Here is an 18,550-nt window from a genome sequence, read left to right on the forward strand (position 1 = left end):
GCTGGCCTTGTTCCTGCGCTCTTCTTCTTCATTACACTTGCAACATTTAACACCCGAACCCTCTTGAGCGAGGCTAGCTTACCACTACTCTTTGAGAAATTATCAGACCTTGTTTGGGATATCATCGGCCTTAGTGAGATTAGAAGAACTGGTGAGGCTTACACATTGCTGAATAAGGGACATGTCCTCTGCTATAGAGGTCTCCTAGATAAGAATCAATATGGTGTAGGATGGGCATAGCGGGCAACATTGATGAATTCTACAGCATTAATGAGAGGGTAGCTGTAGTCGTAATAGAGTTTAATCGGAGGTAAAGAATAAAGGTAGTGGTAGTGCAAACCTATGGCTCCAGTCATGGTGATGAAGAAATAGAACAGTTTTATGAAGATATTGAATTAGCAATGCGAAAAAGAAACTGAGCATACTGTAGTCATGGGCGACTTTAATGCAAAAATGGGGAAAAGCAGGGTAGTGAACAAACAATTGGCAACTACGGCGTGGATTCTGGGAACACTAGAGGCGAGATGCTGGTAGAATTTGTGGAAGGAATAAGCTGAGAATAATGAACACCTTTCGGGAAGCGTAGGAAGAAAAAGTGGAGCTGCAAATACCCTAATGGTGAAACAAGAAACAACATGAATTTCATACTTTCTGCCGATCGCAGTGTCGTACAGGATGTAGAAGTGTTAGGTAGGGTAAAGTGCAGTGACCATAGATGAGTGAGCGCTAGGATTCGCCTCAATTTGAAGAGAGAAGGAGTGAAATTAGTCAAGAAAAAACATGAAAATCTAGACACAGTAAGTGTAAAAGCAGACCAGTTCAGGTTGGCACTTGCAAACAAATATGCAGCATTAGAACAGAGAGATGAAGAAGGCATAGAGGCAATGAATGAAACTTTAACTAGGCTGGCTTCAGAAGCAGCAATTGAAGTGGGAGGTAAGGCATCAAGGCAACCAGTAGGTAAACTCTCCCAAGTAATAAAAGACCTAATAAAGAAACGACAAGGAAAGTGTTCAACTCAAGAGATTACGTAGAATTCGCGGAACTGTCCAAACTTATCAACAAGAAGATAAGGGATATTCGAATTTATAACGTGAGAAAGACTGAGGAAGCATTAAAAATGGAAGCAGCCTGAAATCATTGAGAAGGAAACTTGATATCGGACAAACCAAGATGTATGTACTGAAAGATAAGCAGGGTAATATCATCAGCAATCTCGAAGCTATAATAAAAGCAGCGGAAGAATTATATGCGGATCTGTACAGTGCCCAAAGCAGCCACGATACCTCCATTCGAAGTAGTAATGAACAGGTTACAGAAGCTCCTTCTATAACTAGCGATGAAGTTAGAATGGCCTTGCAAGAAAAGAAATGGGGGAAAAGCGGCAGGAGAAGATGGACTACCAGTCGATTTAATCAAAAATGGGGGATACTTAATGCTTGAAAAACTACCTGCCCTTTATACGAACTGTCTATCGACTTCAAGGGTCCCAGAGAACTGGAAGAATGTCAGCATTATACAAATCCACAAAAAGAGAGACATTAAAGAAATGAAAAATTAAAGGTCGTTAGCTTACTTCCAGTATTATGGGAATCGGTCACCAAAATAATATCCAATAGAATAAGGGCAACACTGGACTTTAGTCAACCAAGAGAACAGGTGGTTTCAGGAAGGGATACTCTACAATGGATCACTTCCATGGCATCAATCACGTAATCGAAAAATCCGCAGAGTACAATCTGCCTGTCTGTATGGCTTTCTTAGATTACGAAAAGGCATTTGATTTGGTATAGATACCAGCAGTCATAGAGTTATTACGTAATTAAAGAGTACAGGACGCTTACGTAAATATTGTTACGGGAAGGAAGAAGCGTGCGTATGTTCACACATGGCTTTTAATGGTGGAACCAAAAAGATTAGAGCAGCGATAATACTAAACTCTTCTTCGTCATCACCAAGGCCACTATCAGCGTCCTCTTCTTCCCACATTACGCACTGTGACACCACCCCTGTCGGAAAAATCACCTTATTGGTGCGGTTCATCGGTCTGAGAAAGGTAAGGTTTGACACGGCTGACGTGAATGATGTCAGAGAAAGTGAAGGCACGGTGCCATCCAGTGGAGACCAGATGGGACAGGGGTCACCTGGCAAAAGATGCGGTAAGAGCCGCAATATCGCGAGAGGAATTTCTCCGAAAGACCAACACACCGAGTTGGATACCAAATTAGCACAAGAGCATCGGGTTCGTAGTCCAGGTCATGTTGGCGCTGGTTGTAACGGCACTTCAGGCGTGTCTGTGCTTAGTCGCTGTGGCTATGACATCCCGAGTGTACTCTGCCGGCGAGTCGAGTGTGGTCGAAAGGAGAGTCTGGTAATGCAAAGTCGGCTCACGGCCGAATAGGAGATAGAAGGGAGAGTAGCCAGCTGTGTCGTGGTGCGAGGAATTGTAGGCGAACGTAACAAATGGTAGAGCAGTGTACGAGTCGCCATGATCGGAGGAAACATACATTGTTAACATGTCACTTAATGTGCGGTTCAGGCGTTCGGTAAGACCGTTAGTTTGAGAAGGTAAGTGGTAGTAAGTTTGTGTTTAGTAGCACATGATCGAAGTCAGTCGTCAATAACTTTGGCAAGAAAGTATCTTCCGCGATCGATGAGATGTTGATGAGGTGAACCGTGGTGTAAGATAACACCGTGAAGTAAGAAGTCAGTGACGTCTGTAGCGCAGCTGGTCGGTAGGGCTCTAGTAATGGCATAGCGAGTTGTATAGTCCGTAGCGACGGCAATCCACCTATTTCCGTGTTGTTACATAGGGTATGGTCCGCGAAGATCAACGCCAGCACGAAAAAAGGGGGTCGGTAGGTATATTCAAAGGCTGCAGCAGACCAGCAGGATGCACAGCTGGTCTTTTCCGGCGTTGACCCGACTCACACGCGGAAACATAGCACCAGACAGAGCGTTTGAGATGGGGCCAGAAAAAGCGTCGCCAAATTTGATGATAGGTTCGAGTGACGCCGAGGTGTCCAGCGGTGGGAATGACGTGAAGTTGCTGGAGTACATTCTGTCGAAGATGAGACAGAATTACGGTTAGTAGCTCGGGCCCGTCGGGGTGCATGTTGCAGCGATGCAGGATGCCATTTTGTAGCACAAACATGTGAAGGGATGGGTCAGACGGATCGGAGAGCAGCCTTTCGATAACGGGCCGTAACGATTCATCGCGTCGTTGTTTAGCCCCAATGTGTTGCAAGGCGGAGAGCGAAAGAACGCAGATCGGTGCGACATCCACTAAACCGTCCGGTGCATCAACGGGATGACGAGACGGGCAGTCGGTGTCCTGATGTAGCCGACCCGAATTGTAGACCATAGCGTATGTGTATTGCTACAGCCGTAGGGCCCAGCGGCCGAGGCGTCTGGTGGGATCCTTGAGGGAAGAAAGCCAACAAAGGGGGTGTTGATGGGTTGTAACTGTAAAAGGTCTACCATATATGTAGGGTCGGAACTTGCCCACCACTCAAATGAGGGCGAGGTACTCGCGTTCGGTAATCGAGTAACACTGACAATGCCCGGCGCCGTCAGCAACTACCGCATCTACAGTTGTGCCATAAGACAACACACAGACGCTGCTCGGCGCCGTCGGCAACTACCGCATCTACAACTGCGCCATTATACAACAAGCAGACGCTGCTCGGCGCGGTAAGCAACTACCGCATCTACAATTGCGCCATAGGACAACGCATAGACGCTAGGGGGCGCGGTGTAGAGGTCGCCTTCACATCGAGCTCTGACGTAAATGTCCATATCTTCGGAAGTTTCAGCTTTCTCTATGGTTTCAGTCCAACAGTGAAATTCAAGAACGAGAAGAACCGCGAACACCAGGTGATCACGGAACTACCGTCATCACCACGGTAGGACCACTTCTCTAATCTCTGCAAGAGCTTGAATTTTCGAGGTGGCCACTCCACCAGCTAAGCCTAGCACCGAGGGAACGCAACGGCGTAGCAGCTAGCGGCGTAGGCGCGTAGCAGCCCGCACAACTGCTGCGCCGGCCCAAGCATGACACAGCCACGGCTAGTAGTTTCAGCGTCGGCGGAGACGCCGGCAGAAGCGCGAAGAAACGGAGCCGCATTAGCTGGGGCAACTGCCGGAAGGGACGTACAGCCAACGTCCTCGGATGGAAATCATGCAGAAAGAAGACCTCCCCACGCAGGAGAGCAGGAAGGAGAAAAGATGAACGTCGGCGCTTTCGCCGATAAAGAAGAAACCTGAGGGGGCTGGTGCCGCTTCATAGGCGGCAGATACGTCCCGGAGGAGAAGGTGGAAGAATTATTAGCAAGAAGGGAACGAAAACCCGTAAACCTGAAGAAAAACAAGGCCATGGCAGACAAACTTCAATTTCGCCTGCCATCGAGTACAGAGAAGATTACCCTCCGACCAGCCGGCGGAATCGACAGCATAAAGAAGCTGAGGGTTCTCGTCGGAAACGCCATCCTTGAGGCGGCCGGGCTACCCCCCATTGCAGAAGAGGACGTTGTCTTCAACAAAATCAACCAAACGATTCTAATATCAACTCCGAACAACGAAAGGGCAGAAGCTTTCACCAAAATCAAGAACATCCGAGCCGGAGAAGATATGGAAATGCCAGCCCACACGGTGATGCCCGAAGGGGACAAAGACGCCATCAACGGGAATAACCTGGAGCTGACGGTATAACAAATTCACAAGGCGTTGGACAACCCACAGAACCCAACGTATACGGCAGTAAGAAGGCTAGGAAGGACATCCGAATATATCATCATTAACTTTAAGTGCCTGAAAGTACCGAAGGCTGTAAAATTTTTCAGTCAATGGATTGCATGTCACCTATACAGGAAAAAGTACGACGTGTGCTACGCATGCGGCAAGATTGGACACAGGCAAGACGTCTGCACAGATCCAACAAGCACCCTCTGCAGAGGCTGTGGGCTATGAAATCAGCCGGAGGAGCACGCCGGCTAGCCGACCTGTCTCCTCTGCGGGAAGGAGCACCAGTTAGGGGACCCGACATGCGGGGAACTCTACAGGAAGCCCCACTGGAATAAACAATGCGACGCGGCCCGGGCCGAGGCCAGGGCCGAACAAGAAAAGGGAGGAGCGACCGCGGGTAGAAGCAGGCCGACAACCAGGGTCACGCTACTGTCTACGGCCAAAGCAACGATTCGAGTCCAGGGACAGAAGTGCATCCAGGCCGCACCCAGGGTCGACCAGACCCACTGGCCGGGCCTCCAGAAACCTGGGGACAAGAGGACCCATTCTGGTATGCCTGTTAGCTTCGCAAGCGCGGTCTCCCAAGGTAGGGCACCAGAATTAGAGGCACAGGCTATTTTATTTAAGAAAGAGAGAAAAACAAGATGAGAAAAATAGTCAACTAAAAGAAATAATCAAAACCCTAACGGAAACAGTAAACCAACTCAAAGAGCAAGTTTAGCAGCTAACGAACCCAACAGTGCGAGCTACGCAGGTGGCGCCTGCAAGGCCGTTTACCCCAGTCTAGAGAATAGGGACCTCCAAGACGCAGGACAATTGCAGCATGGTGGTAAAAACGGTAGGTACCGCAACAAGAAAGGCAGAGGGGCACGAAACGGCTCCACCCGAGAGAAGAAAAAATAAAAAACAGAAAGATTAACGAGGACGAACTAGAGGCACGCCTCAAGGAACACGAAGAAACCATGCTAATCAAATTGCTATCATAGATAAGAAAGTCCAGGCTATATCAAATCATATAAACGCACATCTGACCATGCTAGGAGGCGAAGAACGAGCTCATCTAGATGCGGAGCCTCCCTCAAGCCCGGAAGCCCCGTTCTCTCCCTCACCATGGCCAGGACAGGAAGTGTAATTTGGCAGTGGAACTGCAGGGGCTTAAAAAAGAAAAAGGCATTGCTGCAACAGCACATTCTAAATCAAGGAAAGCCTCTGCTGCTGTGACGTTACAAGAAACAGGAAAACCCCCAGTCACAATTTCAGGGTACCACACACTCGACAGCGGGAGGGATGAGAAATCCAGAGTAGCCACCCTAGTTAAGAATAACAACGGTAACTGAACATGACGCGAGTACGGACGAAGTAGAAGCCGTACTCGTAGAAGTCCTTACCAGCTAAAAGAAAAGGGGAAGCATATTCGTCCTGACCGCATACAGCCCGACACCCCCCCCCCTTGTCACCAAAAGGCACAGTTCGAGGCCACATTTAATAAAGCGTTGAGGAGAGCACAATTGTGCCCCCTGCTCTTAAAAGGGGACTTTAATGCAAAGCATCATGAATGGGGCTACACCAAAATCGAGAGGAAAGGTAGACTGCTGTGGCAAGCGATTCAGAAGACAGGACTCTCGCTATTAAAGGACCCGAATGAACCAACTAGGACGGGTAATACTTTCTGCCGTGACACAACACCGGACCTAACACTAGGGCACAGGGCGAGTAGAAGATCGTAGGGAACACCTCGGCAGCGATCACTTTATAATCGAAATCCAAATCGATAGGTAACTAGGGGTTCCCGTACATAAGCCAAAGCAGGCCACGAGAAATTCAGGGATATCAGGTCAAATGCAGACTTAGGCGAAATCGGAGACATAACAGAGTGGATCTCAACCGTCGTCTCACACGTGAAACAGGCCAACGAAACGGTAGAGGGAGATGACTTCCCATTCAGATTAGGCAACAAGCTTAGGAATATGTGGAACCGAAAAAGAACCCTCGAGAACAAGCTAAAGCGCCAGAATTGGAACCGGAACCTAAAGCAGAAAATAGGCGAGCACAAAAAAGAAATAGAGAACTACGCATTCAAACTAGGAGAGAGAAGGTAGGATCAAAAATGCGACGAGCTAGAGAAGAATATGAGCCGTCCCAACGCGTGGCAAATGCTGCGCCACCTCGTGGACCCCACCAATACCAAACCCACGCAATATAGAGCAAATCGAGGCAAGATGCAAATTTGACGGAACCGATGAAAAGCTCGTCAACCGACTTAAAGGAATCTATATGGGCCCCGCATGCCCGGCAGCGGATAGAGAATATCAGGGAGTGGAGAATCCGCTACTGGACGAGTCCATTCTAGTAGCAGATGTCAGAGCCGCGCTCTTTGACTTCAAAAGGAACACAGCCCCTGGCCCAGACAAGATCACCTACGTTATGCTAAGGAACTTAGACGACGACTCTATAGTTCACGTTACAGCTTATCTGAACAAAGTGTGGGAATCCGGGGAAGTCCTTAAAGATTGGAAACACGCCAACATCATTTTATTCGATAAGAAGGACAAAATCTCGGGTATAGAAAATCTTAGGCCAATCTCACTGACCTCGTGCCTAGCCAAATTAACGGAGAAGGTAATTCACACGCGACAAATTCAATTCGCGGAAGAAAACAGCATCTGGCCTCACGAGATGGTAGGTTTCAGACCGCACTTTAGCGCTCAAGATAGCATGATAAGGCTCCAACAGGGTATTATAGAGAAACGACAGACCAAAGATACGAGACCAATATTGGGCATAGACTTAACCAAAGCTTTTGATCATGTCAGCCACTCGGCCATCCTCGGCGTACTTCAGCATACTTGATATCTCATTTGCAGTGCTACCATCTAACAGCTTTTCTTAGTTCTTCCTGTTCTTCTGCTGCGACCTCGGGGACACTTGTTGCTGTTGTGGGCTATAGGTTATATCACTTGAGGGCTTTGCTTGACTCTTTGCAGTTGAAGGCCTTTGCTGGTTTTCTCTCACGACTGAGGCGAAGGACTTTTTCAAAGCCGTGTCGCTGCGCTGCACCGTGTCATGTTGTTTTTGGTTTGTAGATGTATATATCACATCCGGATTCAGTGGTCGTTCTCGTCATTTCCGCACTTTTCCTTGGATTTGCTCCATCGCCCGTGCAAGAGTGGCTGCTTTTTTTAGGACACCCGCCGTATGACGCAGCATGCTCTGCTCCACAGTTTGCACACCAAGGCTCGGAACGTGACGTACACTCCTTATGCGTATGTGCACCAGCGCATATCTTCCAGCGGATGGGGCCTTTACAATATTTCGCTATATGTCCATGTCTTTGACATCTGAAACATTGAGTAGCAGACCCCATGTATTCCGTCATGGGATAATTGCAGAATCCAAGCGACACTCGGTTTGGTAAAGGGGCGTCCTTAGAGAATTCCAGGATGACCGAGCGTGTTCGGGTTTCCGTTACTACGCCATCTTCGTGCAGGACGTACAAAACTTGCCTTTTAGCAGATATGACGCCTTGTTCGCTCAAATACTTCTTGAGGTCGCCATGCGAGTACTCAACAGGAACGTCCTGTATCCTCATTGAAAATTGACAATTGGCACATACCCATCGCGCAGCTCTCCAAAGCGTCGGTGTGAAAGATGTTCATTAATGAACTGTACAAACCCAGCGCATTTGTGTCGCAGCCTGCCAAAGTGCCAGGTCGCTGTACTTGAGGAACCCTTGTGACGGGGGTTTTATTCCACTAAGTGTGGGACAAATTTAAGCCATCCTTTTCATCATTACAGAGTGGCACAGACCGAGTTGCACATACCCAGTGCTCCAAGCCGGCGTCAAAGAGCTTTCAAACAGCGGTACCCAGTCTCGCCTTCGTGAAAGTCTCGCCTGCGTCATGTCGGCGTGAAAGTGGACTGTTGAAGAGCGGCACGTGTGTACACGTTGCCACTTCTTAGTGGCCCAAGTTTGTCGGATGGTCGGTTTCGAACCGTGTTACCTCAGCACAGCAGCCCAACACGCTACGCGTTCGACCACGTACTTCCCAGTGACCTAGATGGGTGGGAACATGGTTATATACATAGATAGATAGCCCTCGGAAAGTGCATGAAGTACTCTAAGAATGCTAACGCATTAAAAAAGAGTAATAGCTTAGGACAGCACCCACCTGTAAGTCATGGTCCAGTTGATAGTATTGGTGAGACCTTTGAGCCAGGCAACCGGGCAGTGCCACGGAGGTTCGCGGGAATAGTAGACCCACTTCTGGAAAGGCGCCCGCTCTTTGGGCAAGCGTGTGGGGTTTAGTTCGTGGCCGTGGAAGACAACGGCGTCACTGATATTCAGCGTGCTTCGGTCGTTGGCGATAATGCAGCGATCGGGACACCCTTTGTACTCTAGTTCGGCCACTCCCTCCTCCGTGAGATTCCAAAGCCAGTAACCATAAATGGTCGTCCAGAAGAGGATTCTCGGCAGATCTGGCTGCCCGTCTGGTCTCGTGCGGCGGTAGAAGGGCGTCCAGGCATTATTTCCTTGTGGGCTCTCTGTGGAAAGGAACGATCTTTACTTTTTCTATGGGCGCGTGGAAAAGTAACCTCACATCTAATTTTAGACGCTGGACATCGCATGCACCTAAATTTCGAATTTTTTTAAAGCGTCACGTTTGCTTACTTAACTGCAGAAGCGCTAAATGATGGAAAAATGAAAATAGACGCAATGGCGCAGACTAACAACCAGATTTCATTACCTACGTACTAAAAAAACAGCCTCCATTACACCCTGTGAAATAGGATGTACAGTGAAGCTAGTGCGGACATTAGACAAGTACCAACCACCACCCCAAGTTAGCTTAGACGACGTCACACAAGTACCACCGCCACAAGCGACGCACTTCACGCGCGCACGCAGGTGTGCGGAAGGGCAGCATACATCCTCATTCAGCTAGGCCGTCAGCAAAGACCAAAAGCACGAAACTCAAACACAAACCAATTTTCCAGCTGCTGTGGCGGCACTGTTCTAGGACAGTGTTTGTCATAATGCCGAATATGGCGCAGCACGCGCACTGCGACAGATGCAACGGGCAGATAGCCCCCCACGGATCAAGGACAAACACATTTATACACGTGGTCGTCATGGGCGGATGCATGTGTGAGGAAGTATAGCATACAGCCTCATTCCTGTAGGCACTCCGCCTGGCGCAAATGCCTTATGGACTAACTAAATTTCTCAAAGTAAACTGCCAAAACGTTCGTAAAGAACTACTTACGCTGGAGCCACATTGCTCGATTTTTAGCGCGATTAATGCGCGGCGGAGGGACATGGGCGTCGTTTCGACGAACGCGCCCATGGAAAACGCGTAGCCATGGGGTACTGTTGGGAGTAGAAAATAGGGTTGCCAGATAGTCCAAACGAAACGTAGCCAAATGATCGCAAAATGCAGCCCGAATATAGCTAGACCCAATTTGTTTCTGAGATAAAAGTAGCCAAGAACATAGCCAAAACATTTAATGGTGTCTTATACGTAGATGGTGTAGATTGTGTCCAAATCTCGCCGCATATTTTTCTGGCTATAAACTGCCTCCGCTGCAAGAGTAAAGAATTCCTGGTGAGAACTGCCACTCAGACGTGGATTTGGACACCACATATTCATAGAGTAAAGCGAACAATTTCTTTTCTGATATACTCATGATGTTATTGGTGTTTGCTGAGCCACGTTCTGAGCTAGCTTTAGTGCACGCCTCGCTCTACCCGAGGCATTTTTCTGTGTGAATATTGCCAGCTCCTACTTAGAGGATCAGATTTGGCTGGTCGCGATCGAGTGCCCAAGAGGCGGCCCGAACTCAAGGCTTTAAAATAGGGATGCCGTTCCTATAGGCTTAATTTCTAAAATAAACATGTTATTTTTCTTCGGCTCTCTCTCTTTCCCTCTCAATTTACTCGAAAGCAGCTCGACGCTGAGTTATCAAATGCTATTGCTTGGAGGAACCCTGGGCTCTGAGGAAAACTTGAAACCTTTTCGCATTTTGCTCGTGCGAAGAAGCGGCAGTTGTGCCTTCAATTCGCCTTTGAGTTGGAACAAACAGAATGAACTGCTGGCCAAAAACCGAAGAGGTGAACTAAAGTTTATAGCTTTAATTTCCAGCTGGATTACGGCGCTAGCAATAATTCAGGTGGCATTAGTATCGAAAAGAGTGGAACTGCGCAATATTTAAACAGGGATTCACTGTCAAGAATCGTGCAATATGAAAACATGCACGTAAGTTTCTGTAAATGCGATTTGCGAGTGCGATTTAAAAAAAGAAGAAATATAATTCCAGTAGGGAACACACGAAACATTTTATGGGTCGCGCACGGCTGTTATGAAGTACGGTGGAAACCCCTTTTTCTAACAATTCAGGCAGTATACATGAGAATGGGAAGTCAGTGCAACACTAATAGACTTTTGCATAATGGCAAGAACTATATGCCCAGCCACCACTGCGATGTTGGCAAAAATGATGAAAATGGACGTAAGACTACCACAAACACCCATTATGTATATCGAACGCACTTCTTTCTTTTTTTCATCACTGTTCGAAAGTACACGTGAGCAAAGTACAATGTGATAAATAGTAAGATGAACAAAGTGGAACTAGAATGGTCATAAAGTACGTGCATATAAAAAGTACGCCATAATCGCAATTACTCGTACTCACATTGTTCAAATTAAAAAAGAAAAATTTGTCACAGGAGTACGGTATGAAAATCGAAGAGTTATGATTTTGACGTTGGCAAGGAAATCACTCACCGACCTTTGATGGGCAATTGCCTTGTCATCTTAACTGTGAATGAACATCCTTTTCAGATATTTACAGAGCTTATCATTATAATAATATGCGACGTTAAAAAAATACGATGCAACAATCGCAACTTTCACGTAATGCATGATGCTTGACTAAAACAAAGAACGAAAAAAGAAACAATGCGCAGAGTCCCAATTAATACTTCTCGCAGTAGGCATTTACGCAAATGGATTAAATACACAATCCAGCCCAATTTGAGTTATCTCCCACTGCCACTCCGATCATATAGAACTGCAAAGTTGAAACATGACAGAAACTGTTCATCTGGCTGAAAATTTTTGCATCAGTCCCCATTCTCTGCCAGACCAAACTTAACGCAGTGTCTCATTCGACATGAGGTTTCTCAGATCATTATTTGTCAATGAAACCTGGTTGAGCAACACGCTTTGGACGGCTGCGTTCGAAGCCGGCAGCACAGGTAGGGGCAAAGCGAGCTCATAGAGCAGGGGAACATTTCCGGTACTGTTTTTTGCATTCCTGATGATAGCCCAGAACTTGGTGATGCTTGGTGATACTAGAGGAGGATATTTAGTTTTGATCTACAGTAGAGACTACTGTGCTTCGCTGAGCATGTACAGTGCACGTCACCCTTGTGTAGAGCGGAGCCAGTGGAGTCTAGAGGTAGTGGTTGCGCCTGAGATTAGACGAGTCAGCCGCTCCGTGCGCTGACACTTCTTGCCTCGAGCCCAGCAGCTACCGTTTTACGTCACTGGCTGCCTCCGGAGTGCCCCGGCCACCACCGTTCGCGCGCTCTACACAAGGGTGACGCGCACTGTACGTAAAGAAATGAACCGTCGCGTTTCTTGTTGAAACCGACTTGCGGAGTGTTTGAGGCGCTTTAATAGAGGCTGACCCCCACACGAACGCTATTTTCGAGTAGTTCATCCCCTAAAACCGTCCGGAAATTGTCACTTGCTTGAAGGGAAAGTGCTCCTGCATCGATGGACACAATTTTCGCCGACATCGGACTATTTTATGCGAAGCATATTACGAGAGCTCAACCCAGCTCCTCAGGCGCGGCGGTGTCGCCTTCAATACCACGTGACACCGTGACGTCACGACAGAGGAGAAACGGGGCTCCAACTCGCGCCGTCGCTCGCGGCGTCGCGGCGGTATATAGGCAGCTGCGCTTGCCTCTGCTAGACACTCACGAGGTGAGATGCCTCCTGGAGACAGAGCTGCTCGTTGTAATGAGAAGAGAAGGTTGCGGCGTGCTACAGAGACTGTTTCTAGGTGGCTTTGCTACGGCGCAGCGACTACGCGCCCCGCATCGGACGCGGTGAGCGTCGAGCAACGCAGCGTTCGGCGCGGCAACGAAATGTGCGACTGAGCAAGCGCCGCACGCCTGAACCTACGACACCGGCTTTTCTGCGACACGAGCTCCTTAACGCTATCGCGTTAAAATAAAGGCTAGTATGCTTCGCATCCTGGGCTTAACCTTAGCTAAGCCACAGCCATTTTTTTTAACGATTTCACGGCCCTTTGAAACTTCGCCCTTGGGAAGCCTCCGCCACCTAGAGTAGGGGAGCGGCGGTGACGCCGGGAGACGCGCGCCTGAAGACGCCAACCACGAACTCGCCGCAATTACTGTGATGACTATGACCTCGACTACGGAATAGGATCCAATGGATCAACAACCCGCACTGGTTTTCAGCGAAGAGGTTGTGCACTTTGCCGCCCAAAACCCGGACTATGAACGACCGCCCGGGAATTGCACCATAGCGTCCGCAGTCGCCAACGCGCATTTTCCCACAATCACGGAAACTGACCGCGCAGAGGAGGGTTCGCAAATATCGTAATTGCTCAGAGGACGGAAGAAACAGGCAAAGGAGTGGAATTTTCTGAGGATGGGACTTCTCCGCGGACAGCAAGGATACAGCGGACAACCAGCCGAAACGCCGGGGTCGGCCCACTAGATGCAGGCCCCTACCCCTACCCAAGGACGATCTGAAAGCATTCTTTCGACCTCACCAAGGACTGCCCCTGAGGAATGTAACCAGTCAAGCGCTTTCCAACTCAATAGTGGAAGTCCGCCAAGGAAAAATCAGGTCAGACTAGTTCATTCTCCGCACCCGGTCGGGCTCTGACATAGCGCTAGCCTCCACCCCGGATCCGACCATCGCAATGGCGATGAGAGGCGTCAGGTCTTTGAAGATCAACGGAAGACCGCATCCAGTCAATGTATACGTCACGCCAGGCGAAAGAACCGGAAGAGGTGTTAACCACGGTATAGAGCCGCACACTTGGTCTGAGACTCTCAAACCGAGCACCCGTTTTCGCACCCAGGGCGTGGAGCTGGTCGAGGCCCGGATGTTGGGAGACTCTCAGAGTGCTGTCCTTACTTTCTGCGGCTACGTCCTACCGAGATACATTTACTACAGATGAGGTGAGGAGCGTATTCCTTTTCGTCATCATCATCATCATCAGCCTGGCTACGCCCACTGCAGGGCAAAGGCCTCTCCCACACTTCTGCAACTACCACGGTCATGTGCTAATTCGTAACACGGTCCAATTCTACCGAGCGTGTGGCGAACTTGGCCACCGCACCGACGCGTGCCCGCAACCACATTAGCCCACGTGCCGTGCCTGTGGCGTGCGCAACACAGAAATAGCCCACAAGTGTAGCGGACAGACGGAATTTGCTATGGGGACCATCTAACTGCACATCGAAGTTGCACAAATACCTCAAGCCTGTACGGTACCAGGCAGCGAAACCACCCAAGAAACTACACAAGCCAGCCTCTCCCTGGTTCTCCTCTGAGGACGATGGATCGCAATGGGCGTACGGACGAGGAGCCCACAGGAGCCGCTCATTAACCTGCAAACCATGAGCAGCCCCCATGGAGCACGGACAACCAGGGTAGCAGCGTCGGAGGTCCACGTTGAGGCCAAGACCAACAACACAGGAGAATACGAAGGCGAAAGCCCGTCCGAGAAGCAGGTCACCCGGGGTATCCTGGCACAGAGCAAGCCACAGGCGCATCAGGTAAGCAGGGCGCAAGTTGTATCTCCCACTGCCAAACATACACCTGTTACACCACCGATCATGCAAAACCCAGAATAGAGAAGGGTAGTAGACGAGAACAGACAACTAAAAAAAAGACTAGAAGATGTTAGTCTAGGATGGCACACCTTAAGGCACTACTTTTAAAACAATCGAGCAACACGCCATTCCCGGCGAGCGCCCCCCTTACGCAGCCCATGACAACGTAGCGACCACAAACAGTGTCGCTAGCGTACCTAGTATAGTAGACGCAGCTTGTCTTTGCCAAACCAGGACAGATGGAACGCACCATCAGCGACCTTACCCAGACACAGAACCCTCGCAAGAGAACTAGTGCAAGCCCGGCTGCTCCCACCAGACAGCCGAAAGAAGTAGGACCAGATTACGAGAACACCAATCATGGCTAGACACAGCAATAGTAAGCAGACCAAACAAGTGGAAATTTGGCAGTGGAATTGCTGCTCAGTGCGGAAAAACCTCGTCAATTTCACAATATTCATTGGATCGTCCCCAGTACCTCCCAATATTGTATGCGTGCAGGAGGTAGGCAAACACCAGGTAAATCTGAAGGGCTACGTGTGCTACAAGAACCCGGATTACCCACAAATAGCGACCTTTACAAAGAAAGATGTGTCGCTGAGCATTAGCTATGCAGAGAACGAGCCCATCCAGCATCATGTAATCATGGTCTGGCCTCGAAAACGCTGCCGACCGTAAACGGTACTAATCAGTGTCTATAGCCCTCCAAGGGAGAAGCACGCCGACTTCAAGAATATACTTGTGCACTCATTGAGCCTTTTAAAAGGAAAGACAAACTTATATTTCTCGGATACTTTAATGCACAGCACGCTAACTAGGGCTGTAGCGAGGAGAACCCCAAAGGAATAATGCTAGCGGACATAGTGAAGGGGTACGACTTATACAAGCTTACACAACCAGATCTCTCCACACGCATTGGTAATAGTGTCTGAAAAGGCACGTCACCAAATCTGACATTCACGAACACCGCTAGGAACACGAAGTGGAAGAATCTAGGAGAGAATCATAGCAGTGATTATTTCATTTTGAGTATATCGCTCAGTGCGGCCACGATAAGGAGGCTGATCGGGCAGCCGAAATCTCGGACTGGACGAAATTCCGCGAAGGGCTAGACATTGACGGAGAACTGGCCGACGTCAACACATGGACAGCACAAATCAAAAGGGCACACACGAGGGTAACGAAGGAGATCGAAACAAACACTGAAACTACGGCGGCTGATAAACTACATCATTCGTGGGATGCCGTAGAAAGCGCCTCAGCAAACGTTGAAGGAGACAGACTTAACCGAAAGCTGAAAATACGTATAGCCAGCTGAAACAGCAAGCTAATAAGCATGCGCAACGTTTGAGTGACGCCAACTGGAGACAGTTTACTGACTCGCTCAGAGGAACACTGAGTACTGAGCGGACATGGCACCTCTTTCGAAGCATGATTGACCCCGGAAGTACAATAACAGTGATGAACAGGACACTCAAAACCATAGAGAACGAGTTTAAAGGGGATAATCTCACGTTAATAAACAAAATCAAGGAGATATATGTCGGGCACAACCTTACCACACAGTTGCTACACACGGAATACAAAGGAATACAGCAACCCGATTTAGACGCACCTATAACCTTGGAGAAGGTATACGCGGCAGCCCAATCACTTCGAAAATCACGGCTCCAGGAAATGATCAGATTACCAATGCCATGATCAGAAACCTGAGTGGCGCAGCCCTACAAAAATCACGGAATTCTTTAACGAGAAAGTCTGGAGTGAGGACAGGAAACTCCCAACAGAATGGAAAGAGTCCAATATCACTCTAATACCCAAGCCGGCTAAATCCAGGGATATCCAGAACGTAAGGCCAATTTCGCTGACATCATGCGTGGGCAAGTTGTTCGAAAAAGTGATTTTAACCTGACTAACTATATAGAGACGGAAAACTTTCCTCCCAACTGACTCAACATGTTCCGCCTGACTCAACATGTTCGGCTTCAGGCCACACGTATCAGCTCAGTACGTGTTCCGCCTTCTCAAGTACGATGTCCTGCACCCGATCGGAGGCTCAAGTGACAATTTTATACTGGCGTTAGATATCAAGAAAACTTTTGATACAATCTTCCATGACGATCCTGGAAGCCCTGGAGTCCATAACTGTGGCCGCCGCATATACGTATGCGTTAGGTCCTTCCTGACGCACCGAGCCACGACAATAGGTTTGGGATCGACTAGGTCCGACACTTTCGACCTCCCGAACAGAGGCACCCCGCAAGCAGCTATACTCTCTCTTATCCTCTTCAGTGTCAAGCTCGCTATTGAACTACAGCAGGACCCAGATTTAGGCGTCGCTATTTACGCGGGCGACATAACCCTTTGGGCGCGAAGAGGATCGTATGCGGAAAAACAGCAGTGAGCAGTGAACAAGATATTGGCTTTCACGGGTGGAGCAGGGATGAAATGTTCACCTGTGAACAGCGGACTGAACAGAATCAGGGCTAAATACGACAGAAAGAACGATATTGTAGCAATAACGATATATCTGGATGGACGTCCCGTCAGGGAAGTGAAAACGCTGCGCATTCTGGGAATGTCGGTGCAATAGAACGGAGGCAACACGTACACCATCCAAAAGTTAAGAGTAATAACACGGAACGTAGCCCGTATGATACGAAGGATAGCTAGCACTGAAGATGGGCTAACTGAAGTATAAACGATCAGACTGGTCCACGCCTTCATAGTTAGCAGGGTGACGAACGCACTCCCGTACCAAGCCCTAACAAACCAGGATACTAAGCAAGTTATTAAAGAGAGAGAGAGAGGAAAGGGGAAAGGCAGGGAGGTTAACCAGAGAAAAAAAATCCGGTTGGCTACCCTACGCTGGGGAGAGAGGGGAGGGGGAGGTAAAGTGGAAACAAAGTAGAGATAAGGAAAGGAAGGAGCATAGACACACAATCACAATCGGTCACTGTCACCGAACACAAGTTATTAAAATCATAAGGAAAGTCATCAAGGCAGCGCTTAGCATCCCCGAAAGTGCTAACAACGCCAAGTTGAGAAACCAGGCATCTACATCACGTTTGAGAAACACGCGATCGTGGTCCTCATAGCTCAAAAAGAGCGGCTCTGCTCAACGAACCAAGGACGTGCAGGTCTACAAAAGCTGGGTTTTACGCCACCACCACTATGCTGCAACGAGAATACAGTTACTGGACAGGTATACCAGATCTCATATCGCGATGGCACCGATACCGATGAATATCCACCCAACATATCATTCCGGTAGAAGACGAGCACAAGCTGTAACCCTGCGGGATTGTTTTGGGAAAGGCTCGGCCGCGTGCTACACAGGCGCTAGCCGAACCAGTAGAGAGATTCACATGGTAGCTATCACCCCAAAACAACGTGTCATAACGACCACACTCGTAACTCGGTCCATGTGTCCGGCCGAAGCGGTTGCAATAGCCATGGCCATTGCAGACGCGGAACACAGAAACGAGTCAGCAGACATACTATCCGACTCGCAGACTGCATGTCACCTGTTTCTCAATGGGACGGTACACAAAATGGTACGCAGAATTCTGGGATGAACCTTGAAAGAAAACCACGACATTATTTGGTGTCCGGCTCACGAGGGCTTTGAGGATAACGATGCAGCAGACCGTACAGCTCGAGGATTCAACAACCGAGCTGGGGCCGAGCCGAGCGCGGGACCTCTTCCAAGCATTCATGACATTCTTCTACAACAACGGGAGGAACGCAGAGTCTACGGTCATCCACACAAGGCCCTTGACAGACAGCAGAGTAGGGGCTAGCGAAGCATTAAAACAAACAGCTTCCCCAACCTGCATCAACTCAGTAAAATAAGCCCAGCTAAATTTCTAGACGTCTGTCCATGGTGTTCTAACAAACATATCACATGGGAGTGCCTGGAAA

The 18,550-nt window shown here is 48.8% G+C and overlaps 1 protein-coding gene across 1 annotated transcript in view; it reads right to left on the reverse strand.

Annotated features, from left to right (window-relative positions):
* Positions 1-18,550, reverse strand: part of LOC139059313 (alpha-(1,3)-fucosyltransferase C-like) — a 36,576-nt gene that overhangs the window by 9,048 nt on the left and 8,978 nt on the right. The window contains exon 3 of the mRNA XM_070537540.1: positions 8,913-9,285. Coding sequence (XP_070393641.1) covers positions 8,913-9,285 — 373 coding nt within the window. The remainder of the gene's footprint in view (positions 1-8,912; positions 9,286-18,550) is intronic.

This window comes from Dermacentor albipictus, chromosome 1 (genome assembly GCF_038994185.2).
Source record: "Dermacentor albipictus isolate Rhodes 1998 colony chromosome 1, USDA_Dalb.pri_finalv2, whole genome shotgun sequence".
Taxonomy (NCBI): Eukaryota; Metazoa; Arthropoda; class Arachnida; order Ixodida; family Ixodidae; genus Dermacentor; species Dermacentor albipictus.